The following is a 27368-nucleotide window of genomic DNA, read 5'->3' as shown; positions in this document are numbered from 1 at the left end:
AACTTAATTTTTTATCTCATTTATGAATAAAACAAAGAGTGGTAAATAATATTTCACCAAATTTAAAAGTTTTTAATAAAATTCATTTGTTTATATTGAAGATTACGTGTTTTATTGTTTAAAATGATAACAAAGGCCGTCCAATGAATGAACAGCTGATTATATTGACAGCCAATTGACAGAATCGTCCTCTTGACGTTTTGACGTTTATTCCATATTCTCATTCGCCAACTCATTCATAAAATGTTGAAGAAAGAAAATTAAGTCTTGAATGGGCTAAGAAAATTCATGTGTGAAATAATGATTTTTCGTTAAAATTCACGAGTTTATTAGATGCAAGACGAATCTTCAAGATGGTGACTATAATTAAGAATCAGCTATTGAAACATCTCTCGAGGTAAGTCGATAAATACTTGTTGTCTTAGGTGTTAGTGGTTTATTATTTTTACAAGTGTTATAATTTAATAAAATAACAATGTTTAGGTATACAATTTGTTTCCGTCTAGGTTGTTGCTGTAACCTTGATAGACTCTTGTGATTTATAATGAATCAATTTTTTGTGCTCCAATGTAAATCTCAAATTGTTTTCTTACAAAAACCTGAAACATAATCATTGCAGAAAAATACGTCTAAAACAACACTATGTACGTAGAACACAACGTAGAATATTGTCCTAATCATTTCTCAATTATTTAAATAAGCAATGGCTCTTTTATTTTAGGATTACGTTTTTTTATTTATAACAAAAATATAATTTATTCAATTATATCTCCCTGCATTCCTTTCAAAGTAGGCCACAAAGCTTGATAACAGAGTGGGTTCTGCTATGCTTTGCCTCCTACAAGCTTCAAAATAAATTACACATTTCTTAAATTTCAATGTTTTATGATGTAGATAGTAGACTGGTACTAAATAGATTTCAGCCTAGTATTCAACCAGAGCTACATGCTGAATCTCGCTTTATCCATATCCATACTATACATATTAATCCATACTTCCATACTAATATTATCAATACAAAAGTGTGTCTGTCTGTCTATCTGTCTGTCTGCTACCTTTTCACGGCCCAAAAGTTTAATTCTGATTTTCTGAAATTCAGAAATTCTGACGAAATTTAGTACAGAGTTAGCTTATATAGCGGGGACGGACATAGGCTACTTTTTATCCCGGAAAATCAAAGACTTCTCACAGGATTTTCAAAAACCTAAATCCTCACGGATGAAGTCGCGGGCATCCTCTAGTTCAAAATAAAAATTAGGTGCAATGGAGATTTAAAATTAATAGTGTAAAAATATTAAACAGGTATTTAGCCAGTTTTTACTTAAAATTTGAACATATTATCATCATTATCTTAACCCTTCTTCAATCCACATACCGTAGGTTTCCTCTCAGAATGATAAGGTTTTAGCCCATAGTTCACCCCGCTGTCTAAGTGCAGATTGGTAGACTCCAAACACCTTTGAAAACATGGAGAATTCTCAGGCATGCAGATTTTTCCTCATCATGTTTTCCTTCACTATTAAAGTAATTGGTATTTAATTCCTTTAAATGCACATAACTGAATGTTACACATGTATTTCCAGCATCAAACTGCAGACTCCCTGAATAGGTGTCTGAACTCTTAACCACTAGGCTATCGCAGCTTTTTAACATAATTTATCAAAATACAAAGAATCCAAGTGGTACAACATGCAGCATGTGACATGCACCACCCACCCTCTCGCTGCTAAGAATGCAGGAAAAGCCAACAAATTATGCAATTGTGCATTAAGGTCTACATCTCCTGAGTATGCCCTGGTGTCAGATCGAAACGTGCATCGAGCGTGTTCTGGTGGCTTTCTGTAGTGTTGTGTGGTGGTACTTGAGGCTTGCTTGGTGGCTGGCTTTTCCTCCATGCTTGGCAGTGGAAGGGCGGGTGGTGCATGTTACATGCTGCATGTTGTACCATACAGACTTTTTCAGCCAGTACTTTTTAGCAGATTATAGCAAATTAAGCTTTTAATTCTTTGTTTATCATGGACTTCCACAAAGTAACGCATACTTCTATACATTATATGTAACAATAATAGTAATTTACCAAAATTCATTTATTAATTTTTCAGGTACACCAAGAACCTGTCACCAGAACAGATCTCTCTTTCGGCTCTCAGAGGATCCGGTGAGCTCCAGGACCTGACCCTGGACGAGGATCTATTAACGGAACTCCTGGAACTGCCAGGATGGGTGCGCCTGACCTCAGCCAGGTGTAATAGAGCCTCATTCAGGATCCAATGGACCAAATTGAAGACAGTTCCTATTGTATTGGTGAGAAAGAGAATAAGTTGTTTAATTTCTTAACTAGGATTTAAGTTTGACATAGGACTCTTGTAGGGACTTTGCCTCGCCACGAGCTTGCACTGCCTGAATCCAGCAGCTCCTTGCGACTCATTTGATGTCCATCTCGTCTGTCCATCTAGTGGGGGTCTTCCAAACTGTAAATTTTCTGAAAATCCTGTCATATTGCTCTCAGTAGCTCTAAGCCTAAGAGACTGTAGATCAAGAGAAATGTGGATCCAGCTAGCAAATTTTGCACGCCATTTTATGATAGACTAGCCGATGCCCGCGACTTCGCCCGCGTGGATTAAGATTTTTCGAAATCCCGTGGGAACTCTTTTATTTTCCGGGACAAAAAGTAGCCTATGTGCTAATCCAGGATATTATCTATCTTCGTTCCAAATTTCAGCCAAATCCGTCCAGTAGTTTTTGCGTGAAGGAGTAACAAACATACACACACACACACTCACACACACACACACACACGCTCACACACACACACACACACACATACAAACTTTCTCCTTTATAATATTAGTGTGATGTTTCACTCTTCAGAGGAGGAGCCACCAGCTAACACACACACACACACACACACACACACACACACACACACACACACACACACACACACACGCACACACACACGCACACACACACGCACACACATACAAACTTTCGCCTTTATAATATTAGTCTGATTGTGATATGTACCTACTTAATAATTTATGTAACATCGTTTTTGTACTTACAATCTTACAATAAATTAATATGAATGAACGACTAAAAAAATAAGTTTACAAATACAAAGTACATAGTAAAATCAGACTCATTTATGTTTTAGTTTGTTGAATCATGCTCTTGATAAGAAAAGTTCCATGTTATTCATCAAATTCCATGTTGTTATTTCATTCCGAGAAGAGACCTGTGCTCAGTAGTGGGCCAGCGAGAGGTTGATCATGATGATGACTTAATAGAAAGAGAAAGAATTCAATTCAATTCAATTTTCTTTACTGCCAATCTGAATTGTTGATGCTGGTAACCTGTAAATCAAGAAGTGGCAGGTGGCAACCCTAATGCGTATGTAGTTTCGGGCCGAATAAAAAAACAATTTAAATTAATTGATACTATGTGTACAATTTTCAATCTATAAATATCATGTGCAGACTTAAAACATCCGTTTGTGTACTTTGTATACAATAATGAGATACTCGTACATAATAATATGTAGTTAGTAGTTACTCGTAGGTGCGTTATCGATTTAAAAATTGCATGCGCGTGTTAAATCGTGTTCGTGCACTTAATGTAATCTATTGTTTGCATAGTATGTATGTTACAAGGTGGGTTTAAGGTCGGTGTAAACTTAGACGCCATGTAAATATTCGCTGTGCGTCGTATCCCTAATTGTTGAGGGTCGTGACCCATTCCACTAATCAATTGTAATGGTAGGAGTTTTCTTGGGATAATAATGCGGTGGCTTCGGAAGACGAGATTTTCGACTCTTAAGTTTTACAGCTATTAGGTGATGTCAATGGTAATAACCGGGACCGACGGCTTAATGTACTCTTCGAGCACGAGGAAACGACAAAGCTAAATCCATATCTCCAAAGTCAGTCACGCATCGAGTTACCGACTTCAGTCAACGTTGCTTAACAATCGCAATCGTTTTGTAATCAATCAATCAATCAATCAATCAATCAATCAATCAATCAATCAAATTACATGTATGTAATTACATGTATCATCATTATCAACATATTGCTGGTTCATTTCTGAGCATCGACCTTCTCTCAATATGTTTTTGGCTTCAATTTACCACATTGTCCAAGTGTGGATTAATGGAACACTTCACACGCCTTTGAGAACATTATGGAGAATGTTCAGCTCAGGCATGCAGATTTCCTCACGATGTTTTCCTTGCTCATGTCTCTAAAAATCGCAATCCGCATTTAGAAAAGACGATTATCACCAAAAAAATTTATTTGTTCCAGAATCTAGACGAAGTGAGCATAGCACTGGAAGTATGCGAGGAGCCACGCACTATGCACGCGAGCGCGGCGGCAGCTATGCCTATACCGGGCAAATATAGCTACATACATAAGGTAAATCCTCACCTTATACATAACGAGAAATCCATACTAATATTATAACAGCGAATGTGGGTCTATCTGTTTTCTACCTTTTAAGGCCTCATTTAGACGAGAGCTTTTATAACGAGACGTTATAACATATATGTTTTCCTAAGTATCTGATCACACGTAAAAAAGCGTTCACGTGTGATCAGATACTTGGGAATATATTTGTTCTACTTGGACGCTTTTTTAATGGACGTTAAAAAAGCTCTCGTTTAAATGAGGCCTAACTGCCCATCCCTCGGACCGAATTTGGTACATATTATGTTGATGGATAACAGGAGAGATTGGAAGAAGACATGTGTTGCTGACCCCATGTAATGTGGGAAAAGGTGAGGAAGAAAAGTTGATAGCTTGCATCCTGGTAAAGGATATAGGCTACTCTTTGTCCCGGAAAATCAAAGAGTTCTCAAGGCACTTCATAGAAATGTTTTTCATACAAAATTTCTTTATTGTTTTTAATTACTGTAAAGTTTAGTCCTTTGTTATATTAGGTAAAGTAGTTTGTTCATATTGTGTCACCCTAATTTTATTGCTAAGCTATGGATAGTGTACTTCTTTATATATTTGCCAATATTGTTTGGTAGATATAAGTTATAGTTTTAATACATTATATGTAATTGTTTACTGTCCCAGATTTAAAAATAAAAAATAAAAAAAATGATCCCACGTCGACGAAGTTGCCGGCATCATCTATTTGGTTCAGTATTTCATCTATTTGTTGCAGGTAATAGACGGAATCTCGGTAGCTGTGAATCAAGTGCAAATAGACTTCAAATGTGATGCGTTCACCAGTAGTGTTCAGGTAAATATATCTTTTATATACATACAAGTAATTTTCATACTTATATTATAGGTATCCATTAAGCCGGTTGCGTCAAAATATTGTCCATGGACCGTTCACTATAACTTGACCCCTAACGTTATATTGTCGTCATTGCAAATCACACAATAATAACCCTAAATTCAAAGGAATAAAGCAAAAAAAGCAATGGTGCCAACATGACAGCAGATGACAAGTCATAGCGAACGGATTGTATGCCGCGACGAATTATCAAAATTAGTTGAGCCGTTGAGTGTTTACGAGAAGACATAGGAACGGACAAACATACAGGTGAAAAACAACCCTCCTTTGTAATAGTAAATTGTTCTAACAAAATTACAGAACTTTTGAAAATTACGAGAGCGTAGCGAGCTTAAAATCTTTTTTGTCAAGTTTATTTACTTTTCCATAATATGTCGTTTTGATGTGACCTTTCAAATTGACCTTTAGATCTCGAGGGTGACCGTGGAGTCGCGTACGCCTGAAGGTCGGAAAGGTGACTTAAGACTGACTAGAATCAAATCTCCCGACACTGGACAACTACTTATATTTAAGGTAAGATAGGAATTACAGTAAAAAAGTATCTAATCTAAATTATTCTCGCTTGACTGAAATGTATGCAGGAAGAACTCATATGAAGAAAAGACGTCTAATTATTTTCTTAGGAGTTCTTCCTCAAGTCAAAGCCAAATAATTTATTCAAAATAGGTAACATTGTACATTTTTTGATTGATAAAAAAATGTCTAGAATTAATACAATTGTATTGTTTAGGACTTGGCTAAGTCATATTTGTTAAAGTGTACTGATTCTTTCACAATTATTGAACACGAGATGATTCCCGCGACATCGTACGCGTGGATGTAAATTTTTTAAAACCCCGTGGGAACTCTGTGATTTTCTGGGATAAAAAGTTGCCTATGTCAATTTCCGGGACGCAGGCTACCTCTGAACCAAATTTCATACGAATCGGTTTAACGGATGAACCTTTAGGAATTCCGTGGAAACTCTTTGATTTTTTGGGATAAAAATATATAGCCTATGTCCATGTCCAAGATGTTAGCTAACTCTGTACCGAATTTCATAAAAATCGGTTAAACTGTTGGCCTTGAAAAGCTAGCAGACAGACAGACACACTTTCGCATTTATAATATTACCATGGAGGTTAGAATGTATGAGGAAACTTGGTAACCACAGCATCTTAATTTTCCTGTATCATTTTTAGGAATTGGAATGGCAAAGTGCGCGTATAGAAGCAAAGGCCCTCGGCGCGGCAGCTGCTAACCTTCCTCCTTTGAGGCTGCTATTGGGCAATACACATTGCCGGATTGTTATTAAGAAACGTCTTTCAGGTTTGTTTAAATGTTTATTCTAGTTATTTTTTTCTTATTCATTATAGTTCGAACGAATTATCAGACTAATTCACGGGCATAAGCTAATCCATACTTCATACTAATATTGTAAAAGCGAAAGTGTGTCTGTCTGTCTGTCTATCTGTCTGTCTGTCTGCTACCTTTTCACGGCCCAACACTGTAACCGATTCTGACGAAAGGTACAGGTTAGGTTATATAGGTTAGGACGCGGGATTCCTAAAGACCCATCCACTTAACCGATTTGTATGAAATTTGGTACCGAATTAGCTTGCGTCCCTGTAATCAAAATAGACAACTTTTTATCCCGGAAAATCAGTTTCCATCTAAATCCACGCGGACGAAGTCGCGGGTATCCTCTAGTCTCAAATATTTTTCTACAGATTGTGCGGTCCTGGGTTCGAGGTTAGTTCTTCGTCCGGAGCCGCTAGCGTGGGCGCTGACAGATGGGCAGCTGCGGGCGGCTTTGGCATGCGCGGCGGCGTTGGCTGGTCCGGTGCAGAAGGCCACGCAAATGGCCACTAGGACTAAGGCAGCTCATAAGGTCAGTTTGTTGAAAGGCTGAGAAGAGAAACTGTTGAGTTAAGGATTTTCCTAAATGCAAATCGAGATTGTAGGGCCATTTTCTATTGCTGCCACTTTTTTGCAACCATATTAGGCTCTCGCCAAAAAGTGACAGCATTACAAAAAATACCAAATCAGTTTAACGGGTCCTTGTGCATTAATTTTAGAGATTTAGGCTGAATTTATATTGAAATGGAATGGAATGGAAGCGATTTTCCGTAACCAAACTGTACATCGTAGGTATAATGAGTTTGTTAACTGTGTGAACGCGAGAGAAAATTCCGAGTGTTTTTCCGCTAGACATGTCCCTGGCTTGATATGTAATGCAATACAAATAAAAACAACAATGAAACTGATTGATTTCAACCATTAAAATTCGAAATTAAATCATGCAACGCTGCATGATTTAACTTCGAATTTTAATGGTTAAATAAGTTAAGGTTTAAATAGCAATCCTTTAATTCTTTCTACAGATAGAAGAACCTCGCGAGCAGATCCAAAGCAGGCAGAACTCTGGCGACAAAGATATCCTAGCACGAATGTTCGCGAAACACGACGTTCGGGAAACCTCGTATCATCTGCTCGCGCCCAGGATAGACTTGCATCTATGCGATGATCCGGGACGTAAGTACCATTCACGGGAGAAGTTAGTATAAGGCTCTCTCTGTTACGTAATCACATACAAATAACAAAGACAAAACACTCAGTGGGCGTCAACCATCTTGAGTGATCAATAAAGTTTGGGTTTTTGATGAAGCGAGAGAGCCCTAACATTTGGTAGCAGAGTGTTTATATAGATATTTTAATGTGAAATGTTGTAAGGGGTTTTCCTACCCGAAGGATGCCAACTGGACCCTGTTACTATGCCTCCACTGTCCATTCGTCCGTCTGTCTGTCTGTGTGCTATATCTCGAAAATTTCAACAGAGGTTTCAATTTCAGTAGAGTTGAAATTTTCACATATTATGTATTTTTATAACAATAAAAATTTCAAAATGGCCGCCATAAAAAGTAAAAAAAAAATTAAAACATGTCATTTCTTGTACGAAGGTACAGAACTCTTCCCGAACCCGGCTCGCCTTTTTAAAAACCGACCGACCGATTTTAATTATAAATATTTTATCAGTGTTTACTAGGCTTGCTGGGTTTATGGCGGAGCGAGAGATAAGTTTTTTTTTTTCAATCACCTTGTTACATACATACATATTATATAGTATTTCATATTAGGTGCCCTACCATAATTTGGTAGCAGAGTGTGGTTATAGATATTTTACAGTGAGAGTGTATGACAGTTTTTCTTTGTTCCAGTGGGTAGATCAGAAATGCCTCAACTAGCAAACGGTGGTGCGTTACAAGTAACTCTAGTCAGTATGCAAGCAGACCTCTTCCCCTACCACAAGGCTTCCAATGACCGACGACATTGGAGAGGATACAGGTGGGTATTTTTAACCCCCGACCCAAAAAGAGGGGTGTTATAAGTTTGACGTGTGTATCTGTGTATTTGTCTGTGGCATCGTAGCTCCTAAACTAATGAACCGATTTTAATTTAGTTTTTTTTGTTTGGAAGGTGGCTTGATCGAGAGTGTTCTTAGCTATATTCCAAGCAAATCGGTTCAGCCGTTGGAGAGTTATCAGCTCTTTTCTAGTTACTGTAACCTTCACTTGTCGGGGGTGTTATAAATTTTTAATTTACACTTGTTACAAATCACTGTTTACGTATTAACTAGTGGACCCGCCCCGTCTTTGCATGGCGAGTCTACCTAGTCCATAGACAAAATATGGGTTACTAGAGGATTCCCGCGACTTCGTCCGCGTGGATTTAGATTTTTAAACATCCTGCGGGAACTGTTTTATTTTCCGGGATAAAAAGTTGCCTATGTCAATTACAGGGACGCAAGCTACCTCGGTACACATACAAATCGGTTAAGCGGATGGGTCATTAGCAATCCTGTGGGAACTCTTTGATTTTCCGGGATAAAAAGTAGCCTGTGTCCGTCCCCGGGATATAAGCTAACCCTGTACCAAAATTCGTCAGAATCGGTTTAACTGCTGGGCCGTGAAAAGGTAGTATACAGATAAACACACTTTCGCATTTAAAATCTTCTTATAAAGATTTCTCGTAAAATGTTTTGAATACAATGAAACCCGTATTGAATTCCTCTGAGAAATTTAGGTACGTTTTTTTTACCGGAATCAAACCTGTTACTAATAGGGAAGAAATGGTTATGTATTGTATGCTTATATACTATGTATTATGGCTATGAGTCTACTTTTTACTAAGCTATTATACTGATCGCTATTGAATTGCTGTTACCTGTTGAGGAGTTCTATCCTCGATTTTGAACTATTCATCAAATCTTCATCAAAATTACACAGTTCCAATCTGACAGTAAACAAATTGTTTTGAGGTCTATATCGATAATAATGTTGATTGTTTGCGATCCGTTGATACCTTGATGTACATTACATTTCCAGACAAAAATACTTCAATACTTTCTGCGTAAAAGTATTTGTATACATTTTTCGTGATTTTTTATTGCAGGGAAGCGGCCACACCACATAGTCAGTGGTTATCACAAGCCATGTCTTCCTTCTGCACCACTTTGTTGGAAACTTTAGATCCCAGACCTTTAACACCCAGTGCTAAGGTAGTATTTTCAAGCTATACAATGTGTACACTTTGCGAAATACGCTGTGTAAATAGTCAAGTCACACTTTTTTTTTTTTTTTCATTCAGATACAAGTCAGCCTTTGACCGCAATCTCACTTGATGGTAAGTGGTGATGCAGTCTAAGATGGAAGCGGGCTGGAAGGCGTATGGAAGATTCCATTAAACGTATACCCTTTTGGTTTCTACACGGCATCGTACTGGAACGCTGAATCGCTTGGCGACACGGCTTTGTCGAATGTACACACTTGAAAACTTAAATAGTTACTAAATGATGCCCGCAACTTCGGCTGCGTAAGAACTTTATGCTTTTCTGGGATAAAAAGTTGCCTACGTCAAGTTTCGGGATGTAAGCTAACTCTGTACCAAATTATATCAAAATCGGTTTAACTGTTGGGGCGGGAAAAGCTAGCAGACAGACAGACAGACATACTTTCGCATTTATGATATTAGTATGGACATAGTTCCTGTATTTATGTTACCTCAATTTTTCACTTTATAGACTAGTTACAGCGAGAGGGTAGATGAACCGGTGCCCAACGGCGTAAACCACCGGGCCGCTGCGCAAGCGCCGACCAATGCTCCGTCCAATGCTAACACTACTATCACATCACAAGGTAATACCCATACATACATCGTCATCATCTCATTCCACGGCCGACTCACCACTAAGAACTAAAGATGGTGAATTAATTCAAAATGGCTGCCATGAAAATTAAAAAGTGTTATTCTTAGGGTTCGGTACGTTAAAAGGAAAAACGGAACCCTTATAGGATGACTTTGTTGTTTGTCTGTTTATCTGTCCGTCTGTTCGTCTGTCCATCTGTCCCTCGGTCATGTCTGTCAAGAAACCCTATAGGGTACTTCCCGTCGACCTAGAACCATGAAATTTGGCAAGTAGGTAGGTCTTATAGCACAAGTAAAGGGAAAAATCGGAAAATCGTGAATTTGTGGGTATATCTAAACACAAAAAAATTAAAATGTGTTGACAAAAAAAATAATTCACTACATCACATATAGATGGCACAGACTGTAATTAACTTGCAGAGTTCTACATAAAAGTGTTAGGTTATACCTTATACGATGGTACAGTGGATTATTTATTGGAGTTCATATACTGCATTCTACATAAAAGTGTTAGATATATCTTGTACGATGGTTTATTTATCGGAGTTCATATCCTGCAAGTTCATTATCCTTTATTGCAGCATCTCCCACTAGAACGCGAATATTGCAGCAACTGGGAAAACTAATGACCACCTGCCTCATACTCAGGATAGATGACTTCACCGTCTATAAGGTAACTTTTTGTTATGTAAATAGCTGACCAGCCCCAACTTTGCTTATTTAAATTGCATGATAGGCTTGCGCGTGACGACAATCATGTTTTTTTTGGTGTGGTGAAATTACTTACGGTGGCGTGCGGTGCGGTTGTAGAAGAAGGAAGGTAGAAAGAGGTCAAACAGCTCTTCAGAGGACACCTTATTATAAAGGCGATGATATAAAGGACAGCTCAAACTACTGAACAAATCAGGCTGAATCATGCATATAGCTATTATGACGTATGCATCCGCTTAGAAAGAGTTTTTGAAATTTCAATCCCTAAGGGGGTAAATTAGCTGTTTGAAATTCGTGTAATCTATGCGGACGAAGTCGCGGGCATAAGCTAGTCTAGTATATTTTTTAACCAGGTGTCAACAGGATCGAAGTCCAGGGAAGCGCCCAGGCCGTTGGTGAGCGCTGAAAAGGCGACGTTACCTGGAGACGCAGGGCTGCTACATGCAGAGCTAACTTTTTTCTATTACCCTGGGGATGTCTGCTTTCCAGGTTAGTACTAATTATAAGTATTTTTGGTTTGCCTATGCTGTAAATTAGCCATCGAATACTGTGATTAATCGAGCTGCAGTTTTTTTTTGTCAAAGTTCTAATGTTATTTAACTTGATACCAAATAGTTAAAAAATCCCATTCCTGAGTGGTGAATATTCCAGGGTTTCGATTTCGTTTGAGACGCTGTAATTTCACATTAAAATATCGATAACAGCGCTCCAAAGACAGCACTTGATACGGCCATGCTGATCGTTATATAATACCACTAGATAAGGCCCGCGACTTCGTCCGCATGTAATTCGCGTGGTTATTCTATTTTCCGGGATAAAAGTAGTCTGTCACTCTCCAAGTCTTTAAGTATATCCATGCATAAATTACTTTGATCCTTGTTCCATCGCGAAGTGAATGAAGGATAATCCAACAAAAGAACACACTTTTGTATTTATAATAAAATATTGTAATTGTTACTAAACAATACGTGCACTTGAGCCCAGTGCGTGTATCGGTGGACGTGCCCAGGCTACTGTGGCCAGCCGCATTCCTGCCTCACAGCCAGTTGGTCTCGCGGCCGTAGATAAAGTATTTACGGCCATACTGATGTATATAATATGCGATTGTTACTTCCAGTGCCGGCGCCCAAGCTGTACGTACAACTGAGTCCAGTGCGCGTATCGGTGGATGTGCCCAGCATACTGTGGCTAGCGGCGTTTTTGCCGCACGTGGGCGCCGCAGCCGTAGACAACGCACCAAAGGACGATACTTCTGCCTATATTGACATACGGACTGAAGCCATCATGCCTAAGGTGGGTCTTTCTATGCTATGACTAGCTGATGCCCGCGACTTTGTCCATAGTTTTATTGTTACTCTCTGATTTTCCGGAATAAAAAGTAGTTTTTTGTCACTCTCCAGGTCTTTAACTACATATAACTATGTAAAAATCACGTTGATTGTTGCTGCGTTGCGGCGCGATTGAAATAAAAAACATTTTAGCATTTGTAATAAAACTCCCTCAAAATGTTTGTTGAAGTGCCCATACCCCTTTTCGCGCTACTAATTGTCGAACAAAACTGCTAAAACCGCTGAAGATACTCGTCATTTTGAGGTAATGTTTCATTAAGGGAGGAAAAACAATTTTTTAAATGGGATATTTCAATTTTGTAATTATAAATTTTACTCATTATTCAACAGATATACATTAAAACCAATAAAACCTATTGATACTTAGTACATTTTTATAAAATGTAGTGAAATTATTGGTCTCAGATAGTTCTAGAAGCGGGGCCAGAACATGTATCGCAACAGCGCGACCGACCCAAGGAGCTCCACATTTGTACCGCCAGAGCCATGTTCACCAATGTACGGGAGTCGCCACGGGCTAGTGAGTATATGGCTCAGATCCACGAATACTCGAACATATAAAATTTTTGAGACCTTTCGCTTGATTTTGAGGTATTTTTGGCATTGCGTCCACAAAAAATATATACAAGTGTAAATTAAAAATTTATAACACCCCCGACAAGTGAAGGTTACAGTAACTAGAAAATAGCTGATAACTTACAAACGGCTGAACCGATTTTCTTGGATTATAGCTAAGAACACTCTCGATCGAGCCACCTTTCAAACAAAAAAAACTAAATTAAAATCCGTTCATTAGTTTAGGCGCTACAGTGCCACAGACATACACGCGTCAAACTTATAAGACCCCTCTTTTTGGGTCGGGGGTTAAAAATACTGTATTCAATACCTAACTATCCGCTCTTGCGCAACTTACCTCTTATTTTGTCAGACACAGCAGGCAGCAGAGCCGATTTAGCGTCCATAATATCTTCCATGCGAAGATCCGCACCTCCCAGGGGTCAGTTCCCGTGCTCCAGTGAAGATTTGGACCCGATTCACGAGCAGTTCCTATTGCATGCTGACAGTAAGTTTTTTTTTAATAAAAATAGCAAGCAAACGAGCAGGTTGATCACCTAATGCTAAGTGATTACCACTGCCCATGAACATTTGCAGCACCAGAGGAACCACCAATGCGTTGCGTTGACATTATGTACAATTAGAGCCTCGATAGTTTAACGGTTGAGGAGCCGACTGAATTCCGAAAGTTCGGCGGTTCAAACCCCACCCGTTGCACTATTGTCGTACCTACTCCTAGCACAAAAAGGAAAGTATTAGTCATGATTAGCATGGCTAATATTCTTTTAGAAAAAAAACATGATGTGCTGTAATAATTGGATAATGGACTTAAATATAGATTGAAATGAAATTGTAGACTTCTTGGGCCAAATAGATTAAATATAAATAATTGATTTTGGGTGCACATTTTGGTTTTGTATATTTTCTAGATCTGGATGACATAGAGCGAGGAACAGCGATAAGTCATGAGATGCTGTGGCGGGAAAACAGATCAGTTTGGTGCGCGCGGGTTGAGCCATTGTGGGCAGATTTCTGTGGAGCTCGCGCCACTAACTATAAACCATCTCCTTTATTGGATGCTACGCCGTTAACTGCTTGGGTAAGTCAGCCATCTTATTTAAACCGGCTTTTTTCCGCAACTTAGATTTTTATCGCAGAGGAATTTCACAAAATTCCTTATGTTTCTATTTGGGGTCTAAGTTTTACAGAGAACTTAAATGAAAATCTCAAGTAGGTATCAACTAACTAACATGTACGTTCATATTTGTAATTAGGCCAGTGTCTCCTTTTATGTATAACGAATAAGTATTTTTAACGAATAAGTATAAGGACTATGTTTAGGTGTAGGTTAGGACAGCAAGAAAAAGTACGATTCCGAAGCCGTAAATAAAGAGCCTTGATTCGCGTTTTCATACCTTCATAAATTTTCTTAACCTGGATTTTGTTTTGATTTGAAATTATTTGAAATTATTTTTAGGTATGTTTTGAGGAAGGATTCTCCCGGATATGGGTGATAGGTCGAACTTGCGGCCTAAGCGGTATCCAACTAAACCACTATCAACTGCTCTTTTTACTACGTCAAATGGAACGCATCAGCGAGTTGACCGCGTGGCTTGCGCATCAAGCCAGTAGAATGCCTGAAGATGACCAGGGGTAAGACAACAAATTTAAACAATAGTCTCGCGACTGGCAGCTAAAGTCACGAGGTTTGACAGCTCTAAATAAAAATTAAAACTGTGAAACTGTGTCTGTCCTTTTCATATTACATTAGTAAGAAGAGGATGTGAACATTCTAAAATTTAATAGTAAAATCAGTATCATTGGAAGAAGAAAAAGATACCTCCACATTCCATAACCATATACCGACTTATCGAAGTTTTGATGTCTTGTTTCAGGTCAATAGTAGTGGGTCTAGTAGTACCAGCAGTGGAAGTCACTCTGGTATTGCCTTCCAGCTGTCCCGGACAGGAGTCTTCCAGAGATCTGGACAGCGTGCCACTCGATTCCTCCAGCCTTAATGACTTGAGATTAGGTAAATATATTCATGACATTACAGTTTTTAGGACAGACAGACACTTTACAGGACTTACTACGGACCGGTTTGCGCTTTTTTTTTAATTTATAGAATAGCGCATGGCTATTTTTTTTATTCCTTATAGGCAAGCACTTGACCACAATCAGCCAAATTGAAAGTGATGATGTGGCCTAAGATGGGACGCGTTTACCTAGAAGATGAACTGTTGTTTTAAGGATTAGTTATTTAAGTAATTACAGTAGTCAAGCATAATTAATAATTAATAATTTGGAGTTATAGGCGGTTTCTTGACCTTTGTGCCTTCCACCTGAGCTGACCTGACCTTTCTGGTCCTGGTCAGGATAGTCAGGATAGTGAGGAATGATCCATCACCATCGTCAGTAAAATTTACTTCTAATCTCTCTAGGTTCAGAAGCAACAATGGCACCGTCTATGTTAGACAGAGATAGCGGGGTGTTGGCGACTCAAGCCTCCATAGAAGTTTGCACAGCTCAGCCATTGGGAGCTGAGGAGATCCCTCCTGCTAGTCCCGGACTGAGTTTTGGAGGTAGGTGGAAGTCATATTTCAAATCAAATTAAAATATTTTTATTCTATTAAACTTTTACAAGTTTTTAATTTATAGACTAGCGCTTGGCTGCAATCAGACCTACTAGCAAGTGATGATGCAGCCTTGCATAGAAGATGCCTATTCACTCTTGACTTAAGGGTACCCATATTAAAAGTGGGGGGAAAACCCGATGCCGGTAGGAAGAAGAGAAGTATTTTTGAATCGTCAAATGCAACTACCTCTGGTTCGGAATGACTTTCCTACCGAAAAGAACCAGCAATAAACTCGGCGGTTGCTCTTTTGAAAGATTTGATATACAATATTATGCTACGTATAAAAGTAATTGCAGTCCCGCATTGCTTGAGTGGCAAAGATTATGACTGTACCAAAGTTTGATATCGATAATTTTTTTCCCTAGGGTTTTCGACAATGCGTCGAGGTTTCACATCCCTAGTGACGTCAATAGACAGCGCGTTAACCAGGGACGACGCTCGCAGCGACGCCGCGTCTACGGCCAGCTCCGACAGCGACCGCTACGTCGTAGTGGGACTCGCGGCCGAGTCGCCTGACGACGCGGACGTCGCGTTCAGGTGAGACTACTGCACATCCCTAGTGACGTCAATAGATAGCGCGTTATCGAGCTGATGACGCCCATAGGCTGATGATGATGATGATAGTCAAATACCGTATTATTCACAGAGAATTCGAGCACGGACGTCTATCAAGCGGCGTGGAAGTCGCTGCAGAAGTGGTAGAGCGATCGTCCTCACCCAGTGACCATTCGATTACTAGCTCTTGCAAGCGACGAGACGTGGTATGTCAATTACCTATTCTTTGATTTGATAATAGGTCCTAGGGTCTGAAATATTCCTGGGGTCAAAGATATGTTCCAGGCCCAGGTCATTTTTGTGACGGGGGCTATCTCATAAACAAAACTAGTTAGGAATATGAAATTTCGATAGGTAGACTGTATTTAAACAACAAATACTGAAAACAACGATTTATAAAATAGTTTTTAAGCTTTGCCCAAACGAACGTTTTTTTGAGTGTTCTTTCCCGGTTTATTTCGATGTTCTAGCTCGGAAAAGAAATAAGTATTTCATACACTCAAAATACGATGTTCATACTTCATAATAATTTATGGAACCCTAAAATAGCGTGGCCCGACTCGAACTTGACCGGTTTTTAACCTCCGATCCAAAAAGAGAGGTGTTATAAGTTTGATGTGTGTATCTGTGTATCTGTCTGTGGCATCATAGCTCCTAAACTATAATGAACCGATTTTAATTTAGTTTTTTTGTTTGAAAGGTGGCTTGATCGAGAGTGTTCTTAGCTATAATCCAAGAAAATCGGTTCAGCCGTTTGAAAGTTATCAGCTCTTTTCTAGTTACTGTAACCTTCACTTGTCGGGGGTGTTATAAATTTTTAATTTACACTTGTCAAATTTCAAGATTTCAACGTGCACATGGCGCCTCAACAACATCTACATAGTCCAACAGAGTGCGAACACCAAATCCTGCATGAGGATAGTAGCAGACGACCTGAAGAGTGACGAGTGCTCCGCCATACCCTGGGACGAGTTCCAGGTAAGAGGGGGCCTATTGCTTATAATATATGGATTTTAATTTTGTTTTCTTAAGACGCTCGTACATTATTGTGTTGTGACGTGTTGAGACGTAACGGTATGTTCCTCTGGTGCTGCAAATGTTCATGGGCGGCGGTAATCACTTAACATCAGTTGACCCGCCTGCTCGTTTGCTCGATATTTTTATTAAAAAAAAAAGATGTTCATGGACGTCTGTAATCACTTAATGGTGCTAAATAATTAAATGGTCTTGACCATTATGTTACTATCCTTTTATATGAGGTTTGTAAAAAGGATATCATTAGAGTGAACTGTAAAAGATTACTTTAGAAATTGTGCGAGAAACTTAATTAACACTTAATAATGTTTATAATGTGATAAAATATGAATAGCGAGCATTCATATTTTATTTGAATGACAGGGCGTTTGATAGATCTACGGGTCAACTTGCTAGAGCAATAGATATGCACATCTTCATAAAACGTTGTTGCGTCACAACACACAACAACACAGTAATGTGTCAGCAGCTTTAGTCTTTATTGGTTTATCTCTAACACAGAACACTTACCATGTCTAACGTTCTAGTTGAATTACCTATTAAAAAAATTACACAATTTTTGAATTGAAATAAATAACTTTATTGAGACTTATAATATATTGTATATTATTCTACAAAGTCTTCTATTTATATGTTTTTTTTTAATTTTTAATCACTAAAATTTGACATTATTCTGTATATACCTTTTTCCAAAGTTTTGCGAGTAGATCTTGACCACTATAATATATGATCATATTTTTCCGTAGTATCTCGTTAATAAACATCAAACCTAAATACATTTTTCATTCTTATACAGTGTGTATCTTAAATCTCAATATCCAGTTTTTTTTTGTTCAATTTTGTTCAGTCTTCAAAAGAAATCTGCCTGTTCCTTAAATAAGACTTCTGAGGTCGAGATCTATAGAGCACACTTTGACTTTGTCCAGACTTGCTTTACTTAAAACGAGACAGACTTATGTCATTGATATAGCACTGTCTCTTTTTTACAGTGTCTTAAGTCTGAGCAAATTCAACGTGCGCTCTGTAGACTTAGGGCTGCTGGAAGAAATCTCTCCAGTAGCTATCAATTGTCTTTTGTGCACAACGTCTTCTTATTTATGTTTTACTTTTAAGTTATTGGTACATGAATAAATAAAACAAGAGCTGTTCCCAACAGGTCTCATCTGTTCTGAAATCACTACCCATATTTTAAATGCGAAAGTATATTTGTTCGTTTGTCTTTCAATCATGTTGCAACGGAACAACAGATTGACATGATTTTTCGCATGGTTGTAGTTAAAGACCTGGAGAAACTTTTTATCCCGGAAAAGCAAAGAGTTCCCATAGGATTTTTAAGAAACTAAATCCACACAAACAAAGTCGCGAGCATCAACTAGTGTCCCATAAAGTATCTTCAATCTCTCCACAAATCCCTATTTCGTGATTTAATGAAAAATTTAATATCAGGTACACACTGTATAAGCACCACCTACATTGGCATACCTAACATCTTTTCTCTGAACATACATATCCCAAAAAAAAATTTCCTCTGAACATTTTTCTTCTATCGTCTTACATACCTTCAAAGGCAAGATTCATTCAAGTTGTTTTGGCATGTCTAACTTCACCTTTTTCCAAATCTATTTTACTATCCATTTTTAGGATAAGCCTTTACCATACCTAAAAACCTTATCTGTAAATTGTTATTTTTTTCTATTGTCGTGTAACCTTTGGTTGCGATGAGACAATAGTAACTGCAGGTCGATTCGCCAAATCAGTGTCTAACACTGAATGAGAGCCACCGAACTCATTTGACATTGGTTGGTCCTGCATTGCTGGTTCATTGAGTGATATTAAAAAATATATTCGTAGAAAACCGTCAATGGATTAAAAATAAATGTCAATGGTTTTACGTTAAAAACTAAATTATTTATATAGTGTAAAATGGTAAAGGTTTAGATTGCATGATCACCGTGTCACCCCACGACCCCATCGTATTTCGTGAAACGCCCCCCATAATTCGAAATCGCTGTTTTTTCTGTAAAAGATGTAATTCAAAATTGGAATGCATCCTTTTTCTAAACTATGTTGTCTATGTGTGTTTTTTTTCTCTATGGCAACTCCCGCCCGCTCGGCTATCGTGCGAAAGATCCGACTCAAGGTATTTGCAATGGTTTGAAGATGGATATAGTGTTTAATGACACCGTAGTGGTACCACTTTGTTGAGCCCAATTAGTTTGTAGAGGTTTTGTGTCGTAGCCAAGGGGGTTTGTCTGTGTAACGAGTGAATGAGACGGAAGATATTGCCGTCTCCCTTTCAACACGATTCGCTTTTAACTTTTATTTAGATTTGTAACACCCCATTTAAATGCTAATAGTAAGCCATATCCTACTAAAAATTTATAGAGCGTTGCACATTCGATTTCGCATTATTATAGAAAAAAATATTATGTAACATCGGCTATAAAATATCGTCTGTTTATCATTAAACTACAAGGTCTATTTTCGCTTACAAGACCTACAGTAACCGCGAGGAAAGGTCGTTAATCGAACTATAGAAAGAGATTTCGGCTTCGTAGAGCGTCATCTCTGTCACTCATACCTATGTGTACTTTTGTAGGTCTCAACGACAGAGACAACATTCTACTGAATATAGTTAGTTCTCTTTCTAAAGTTCAATGTGCAATCTTTCGTGCCGGGTATTGTACATACATTTTATAAAAGTATGAGCTTTAGTGAAATTTTGAGTTTGAAGTTGATGTCAAAAATGGGAAAAGCAATTTTATGGTCGACTTTACACACTTATTTGTAATCATTATGTAGTCTTTTTTTTATCACATTCCATAACACGAAGTTAAATGAAGAATACTTCACAAATTGGTATTGGAAATGGGCATGGCTTACTATTAGTATATGGACAGGGGGAGTAAGATATTAGATTTTATTAAGACAAAATTTCAGCATTACATGGCACGGCAATATGTTCCCACAAGCTTTTATTTTTTCCTGATTGATAAATAATAATAATTGGAGAGTTATTGTTGTTTTTGTATCGCATGATTTCTCCAACATTTATTACGTCATCCAACCAACAATGTTTTTTACATAATTAAGTTACCTGGCTAGTTACCCACCTTACCGGCAAGCCGTCCCACCAAGCGATTTAGCGTTCCGGTACGATGCCGCATACAAACCGACAGGGGTACAGGTTTAATCTTGCATACCGTTGTATCTTGCACATCTTGCATAGCATTGTGAAAGGGATAGACCTCAATTTGAGGTTTAGTTTAGAGATTGTGTGAAGCTAAATTAGCACCATCAAACAAAAGGGTAAAACTAGTCACATTTTTAAGCTATTGCATAGCTTTTATCGCGGGCTTTGAGCGCGGCGACCGAATCGAGAAATTCCGTAACGAAAATAAACCTAACACCCCCCCACTCCGACCCGCACACGGTGCGGCGTTGAAACCCGTGCATCGTGTAACGTCGTTTCAGTTCGGCAGACTTCGGCACGGTGTTTGTGTGCGTGCGACTAGACTTATGCGTGTAGACTAGCTGCTAACTGCTCATAACTGATTCTATTGCATAAGTTGATAAAAAAATTGGTTGTCTGTAAAGTCGGTTTACTGACGATAGTTGAACGTGACAACAAAGGCCGATTGTGCTTCTTTGTCGCTCGTTCCGCGCTCTCGCTTGCACTTCAAGCCTTACATGGAACGCCGCATGAGTCATGTTTTTACGTGCGTGCAGCCGGCTCTATCGAATTATAAGACGTTGTCACGTCAAAATGCTATGCAATAGCTTTACCGCGGCAGTCGCCGAGTGCCACACATATTTTTTTTACGGCCCTGGATACTAGTCACATATTTAGATGTACCATTATAGATTAGAAAAAAGTTTTTTACCCAGAATATACCTACTGGTTAATAACAAATAACTTGCATGTTTGTGTTTTTGATGCTTTATATTTTTGGCTATCCAATTATTGCATGAGCTATCATTTCCATCTTATTTAGTTTCAATTGGTATTGTGGCTAATTCTGTTGTACCTAATGTAAATGTATTGCTATCTCTTTTATAATGCTCTCTCCGCAAGGTTAAGGTTGAAATCTATAGAGCTCACTTTGACTTTGTTTAGACTTAAGTTTCATTTAAAACGAGACAGATTCATGCCAGAGTGGTATGACGCTGTCTCGTTTTAATACTGTCTTAAGTCGGAGCAAAGTCAAAGTGCGATGTATAGATCGCAGCCTTAGAGCTGCCAGTTTAGTTAATTTAGAGATTAGAACTGATCCTGATCTGTGTCTTTCTCCAAACTAAATTTCGAGTATTACCATCTTTTTCTTACCAATGTAATAAGAAAAAGATAGACAAACCTAATTTGAAATTGTCAAACTTCTTGACTTTAGGTGCCCTTAAACATAGTGCTACAGTTTGTAGAGTAGCACTAAAAGGAGTATTTAATTTTTAATTAATTTTTCGCCCTTTTTTAGTAATATTAAAAAGAAAAAGATGCAGATACTCTAAAGAATGAGAAAGACACCAGAATCGACGCCAGTAGAATTGGTCACATTGCAGCAATTTGCTAATCACAACTATCGTGCTACGCCTTATCAACGCTGTTTATATCCCATTTTCAATATTGACATTAAACGCAAACTCTAGTGAGTGAGTTTTTACACAAATGTTACATTCAATACTTGATAAGTAACGGAATGTATCGTTATCATTTTACAGTACTACCATTTTTATACGTCGCATCGGTAAAATTCGAAAAGCGCAACCTAACGCGGAATAAAACCGATCGTACACCAATGAAATAGCGACCTTATTGCTTGACGTTAAGATTTCAAACACAAAACAACAGAGACTCGTGCTATCTCGCTCATAATTCGCGTGTACAAAAAATGGTTTGTAAGTACCCATAGCGAAAGGACACGCGCTATGATTGGCCGAGATATTTTCGCGTCATTCAAAAATAATATTTCTGCGCAGGTATATCGACGTCACTTATAAAACTGGTAGTATTGTACGCTTTTTGCATGCACGTTTATTTTGAACACACATTAATGTATAGAAACTAATTTTTCCATGAATACATTTTCCCCGCAGAATAAGTTCTCAATGCGCGCGCGCGCTTGGTCCGAGCCAACGAATGATGAAGAAGATATCTTGAAGCCGCGAGAACCGCCGCGTGTCGCAGCTAGGCTTTTGCGGACTGAGCTACCAAGATTATTGAACGAAAAGGTGGGATATATTACATGGATCGATAACATAAATCATGGAATTTGGGTTACGGTAAAATTAGTATTTTTACTTCTTAAGATTTCCATGCTCCGACTTAGAAACTTAGTTTCTCGATACAAAGTCGGAAAGGAGGTGTATCTAATGACCTCATATCGCGTGCTTAAAGCTCCAAATACCACTTTTTGTGAGAAGACGCTTTTTTTTCGGGTTCCGTACCTCAAAAGGTGTATGTGTGTATAAGCTTAAAAAGAAGAGTGAATAGGCACCTTCTAGGCAGGCGCGCTCCACCTTAGGATCACCTGCTGTTTGGTGTGATTGCAGTCAAAGCAAGTATATTTAACAAAAAAAAAAAAAATTAGCGCCATTTTGAAAAAGTTCCTTTTTCATTCAGGGGGAACCCACAGGCTTGGCGCCTTACGAAGAACTCCTAGAAGCCCATATCCGAGAGTTGAGCATCGCTCTCAACATGAGTACAGCGCTTGCTCTGTCCGAGTTCATAGAGGATGAGGTTCTTTTACCGCCTATGCCGCTTGAGGTAAGTTGTCCTAATACGGAATTAGCCTAAGTCAAAAAGAAATTAGTTCTCAGTGATTATTAAATGGAGGGTCTTCCAGAATACGTAAAATCCACGTCCTTTGTTGGCTTTAAGTATAATAACCATTTTAGATTGCTTATAATTTATCTATGCGCTTGCGCATTGTACATTCTGAGTTGAAACTTTGCACAGTAATTAATATTATTGTCGATACTAAGGTCAAGGTCTCTGAAATTCTCTCCATCAGCATATAGGTGGCGAGCGAGCCAAATTGCAAAAAAACTTTGCAAGACAATTTTCGTATTTCAGGTACTAATAGAAAACGTAAAGCTTCATCTAGTCGAAGATCGTCAAACCAGGTCGATTTCATCACCAGCTCCCCAACCATTGGACCTGGACCTCACAACCCTCAGGCTCACCAGGGACACCTCCGGAATTATCCACTTGGGCCCTCCTCCAGTCAGCTCCAGAACTGTGTCTCCGAGCAGTCCAGTTCCTCAGTTGCAGGAGGCTATGGGGGAAATACAGAGGTTGAATGAGGAAAACGAGGAATTGAAGAAGAGACTGGCAACACTTAGTCGAATAGCGGAGGACAATCGGGAGTTGAGAGCGTAAGTCACTACTCATATTATAAATGGGAAAATTAAAGAGTTCCCAAGGGATTTATCGTCATAATTCAGGCTATTTATACCAAATCTTATTATTGTATTTATTTTATTTTAAATGTTCATTGCACACAAAAGAATATGTGAAAAACAAAAACTATGAAGAGAACTTTACAGCATCCAGAAGTAGTCTTATCCTATTACATGTACATTGTACATAATATATCTCTCCCATATAACCTTTGGAGAAAGAAGAAGATACTGTAAACGTGATAATGTGACCAAGAGTGAATAGGCATTTTCTAGGTAAATGTGGGACGCACTGGGATGGGACATCTTAGGCCACATCACCACTTTCCATCAGGTGTGTTTGTGGTCAAGCGCTTGCCTATAATGAATCAATAAAATGAATGGATAATGAATGATGATGATCTTAATAAATCATGCCCCTAAATCTCGAAAATCATTCAATGATTTATACAGTTAGGTACTATTGGCTATGTTGCAGGAAAGTGGAAGAGGCAGCGGTTTTAAGGCAGTGCGCACACGCGGCGCAGCAGGAAGCAGCGAACTTGTTGGCGGACAAGCACGACCTCATAGAAACCGTGCGGTTACTGCAGGTGCGTTTGTATAGTAGCGTAGCGTGCGTACAATAGTATTTTTCTGTCACTTGCTCGGAAATTAGTTCGTTATTTAAAAACCGGCCAAGCGCGAATCGGACTCGCACATGGAGGGCTCCATACCATTGTACAAGAATTTAGTTGCAACATGGCCGGCAGGTATGAGCCTCGGTAAGTCATAGCGCGAGTTAAGATAGCACTGCCGTTCAATTAGATGTAAAATAAAAATAAATAAATAAATAGCATAACTATCATTTCAGGCCGCGTACTAAAGTCGGTGTTATAACTTTTTATTTTATATTTATTTTCATAGCTGCCATTTTGGAATTTTTATTATTTGCTGCTATGGCGGCAATAGAAATACACATTCTGTGAAAATTTCGCCTCCCTAACTATTATGGTTCACGAGATATAGCCCGCTGACTCAAACGGACGGACATCGAAAGCTTACTAATAAGGACCCGTTGAGCATCCTTCGGGTGCGGAACCCTAAAATACAAAACCTTAATCAGCTTAATTAGTAATTTATTCTAATTCCATTCTATTTTATTGTAATTTATTCTAAATACATTGTAATTTATTCTAATTCTAGATATTTAATTTATTTTTTGTTTAATGTTTCAGGAACAAATATCAAACACGTGTCGCGGCAAGAGATAGCGCTCCCGCGGCGCGGCGCAGCGCTGCCTCGACTGTACCGCGTGTTGCGGCGACCACAAACTGTAGTGTGCGTACACCCTTACCACGCGCCCACCATTTAGCGATGACCTCTAGTTACATGCGTGTAGCTACCGTACCAGAGGTCTATTTATATTGGACTTTGATTGGATCATTTAGATGTTAAATTAATGTTTTGACCAATGTTAATTGACTTATAGTGACCCATATGGCTTCCATGAAAGATATCTACTTAAATTATAACTGGCAGTATATTATAGTACTTGGGAGAAAGCCAAAAGCGTCCCACGGCCACAAACCGTAGTGCGCATACGCCCTTACCACGCGCCCTCCATTTAACGATGACCTCTAGTTACATACCTGTAGCTACCGTACCAGAGGTCTATTTGTATTGGACATTGATTGGATCATATGGATGTTAAATTAATGTTTTGACCAATGTTAATTGACGTATAGTGACCCATATATTATGGCTTCCATGAGTTATTATAGTATTTGGGAGAAAATCAAAATCGTACCACTAACACTAACGAATGTGTGTACACCCCAATAACGTGCCACCACTTAACACTGACCTATAGTTACATATAATAGCTATTGTGCCAGAGGTCTATTTATATTGGACCTTATTGTTTTGACCAATGTTAACAATTGGACTTCAAGTGACTTAAATGAATGTTTTGACTAATATTAATTATTGACAAATATAGACGTAGTTACCTACCCACAACGGCTTCCATGTGAGATATCTACTTAGAATGGGCGAATATTTTGAAAAAAATAGACTATCACTTAGCGACTACAAACGGTAGTGTGCGTACACCCTACTACTTACCGACAAAGTACTGAAGAATTATAAGACAGATATGGTTATTTGGTCTCATAACCCCACTAGAAGGTATGTGGATTGGTAAAAAAGAAAAGATTCCATGGAATCAGGGTGTCTGAGAAAGCTATCTTAGCAAAAATTAAAGAAAAACAACCTGGTCAGAAAAAATTGCCATCATGTGCCATCAGAGACATTGTGCAAAGCTAAGGATTTGGCAGCTAGATATAAACCCCCCTTGAAGGTAAATCGAATCAACAAAATAAAAGGATAAGATATTAAAAGCTTGGTCATTCAGAAAGGAACGGAAAAATGTCCACCCCTTTCCGTTTTAGAGCACCAGATGAGCCGCCATCTTGAATTGAGATAGAGACTGTGTAAGAGAAAAAGAGATGGCACTAACGTTCGGTTGCCAAAACATCTGCCATTTCTTGTGTCAGGGCCTTTAATATAGGATTTAAATCTTGGCTACCTCCTTAGGCTCAAAAGGGCTAGAACCTAGAGTCATATACCAGTTGAAAAAAAATTACTACCTAAGTTGTACTTGTATCGGATTAATTTTAAAAAAGATACATACAATTGTTTTTTTTTTTATATAAATTGAAATATTGTCTTATTTAATGCTCTTACGATTTCATTTCTAAAATTTTGGTTTGCTTCCACAATTATTTTGAGTTTATTCCTTAAAATCGATTTAAAAGACTTCGAATATTAATTTGTACTTACGATTGCATTTATTGTAACAAAATAATTTTATTATTTTTTATCACAAATTATTTGCATAAGTTGGTAATCTTAATTTGTGATTTAAGTAAAAGAAGAATTTAGCTTAAAAACAAGCCTAGTTGGAAATAATTTACCTGTTCACAGATGGCTTACGAATGTATGGCACTGCCACTAGGCAATGCCCTTTAGATTCAGAAACTCATGAAATTCAGTAGCAAATTAACGTCCATTTTCTATGTTCAACCATTTCGTAATTTGTCGATAGTCGAAATAGGTAACTTACCTACTCCACAACGTTATTTTTTTTTTTTCAAAAATTATGTGGACTATATACTATCTCTATGTATAAACATTACAAAACAGCTGTCGATCGGAAATTTAAAAAAATCTTTATGTGCAACTGTGTTGCCATTGTAATTTACAAAAAAAACTACCAAAAAAGATATGACATCTTAAAACTAAAATAGGCTGTGTCGTAAAAATAATATTATTATAATTTAGAGTTTGTATTTATTTTTATAAAAAAACAAATGATATTTACACTTTTTATTTTATCATACAGGATATTAAGTTTTTAATCTACTAAATATCCATAAAATTCTCATATTCCAATATAAAAATTTTGTGAATAAGATCATAAAAATTCTACAATTGGTTTACGCCTACTTGTTTGGCATTTCAGTTATATTTTCATATACAATTTAGTCTCATGCATAGTAAAAATAAAATCGATTTTTTCAAAGTGCCAATGCCTTGGATTTCTGTTAGTAATAAAAATATAATGTACTATGTAATTGACGCATATATTGTATAATCA

At 38.0% G+C, this 27368-nt stretch overlaps 1 protein-coding gene across 2 annotated transcripts; it reads left to right on the top strand.

The window, feature by feature from the left end:
• Positions 1 to 210: 210 nt before the first annotated feature.
• Positions 211 to 26003, top strand: LOC123876448 (UHRF1-binding protein 1-like). Of its 2 annotated transcripts, XM_045922706.1 has the most exons (29): positions 211 to 397; positions 2103 to 2304; positions 4305 to 4415; positions 5173 to 5250; positions 5719 to 5823; positions 6492 to 6618; positions 7020 to 7180; positions 7674 to 7824; positions 8508 to 8634; positions 9742 to 9847; positions 10370 to 10484; positions 11076 to 11167; positions 11559 to 11694; positions 12323 to 12498; positions 12960 to 13074; positions 13483 to 13617; positions 14039 to 14208; positions 14587 to 14762; positions 15005 to 15141; positions 15551 to 15691; positions 16111 to 16282; positions 16392 to 16506; positions 17144 to 17278; positions 19464 to 19475; positions 22427 to 22561; positions 22953 to 23096; positions 23406 to 23707; positions 24210 to 24321; positions 24946 to 26003. In XM_045922706.1, exons 1-29 carry the CDS (start codon positions 354 to 356, stop codon positions 24979 to 24981), a joined length of 3768 nt encoding a protein of 1255 aa, XP_045778662.1. In that variant the 5' UTR covers positions 211 to 353; the 3' UTR covers positions 24982 to 26003. The 2 variants fall into 2 exon arrangements, with proteins under 2 accessions (XP_045778662.1, XP_045778663.1); XM_045922707.1 differs by lacking the exon at positions 19464 to 19475.
• Positions 26004 to 27368: the final 1365 nt, after the last annotated feature.

This window comes from Maniola jurtina, chromosome 21 (genome assembly GCF_905333055.1).
Source record: "Maniola jurtina chromosome 21, ilManJurt1.1, whole genome shotgun sequence".
Lineage (NCBI taxonomy): Eukaryota > Metazoa > Arthropoda > Insecta > Lepidoptera > Nymphalidae > Maniola > Maniola jurtina.
The sequence above is the reverse complement of the archived record's forward strand: the minus strand, read 5'-3'. Positions and strand labels throughout refer to the sequence as shown.

Coding starts and splice junctions, on each gene's coding strand:
- LOC123876448 (XM_045922706.1), top strand. CDS start 354: ATGGTGACTATAATTAAGAATCAGCTATTGAAACATCTCTCGAG. Junction 16,507..17,143: donor CTTGCAAGCGACGAGACGTG/GTATGTCAATTA, acceptor TCAAATTTCAAG/ATTTCAACGTGCACATGGCG. Junction 23,708..24,209: donor GACAATCGGGAGTTGAGAGC/GTAAGTCACTAC, acceptor GCTATGTTGCAG/GAAAGTGGAAGAGGCAGCGG.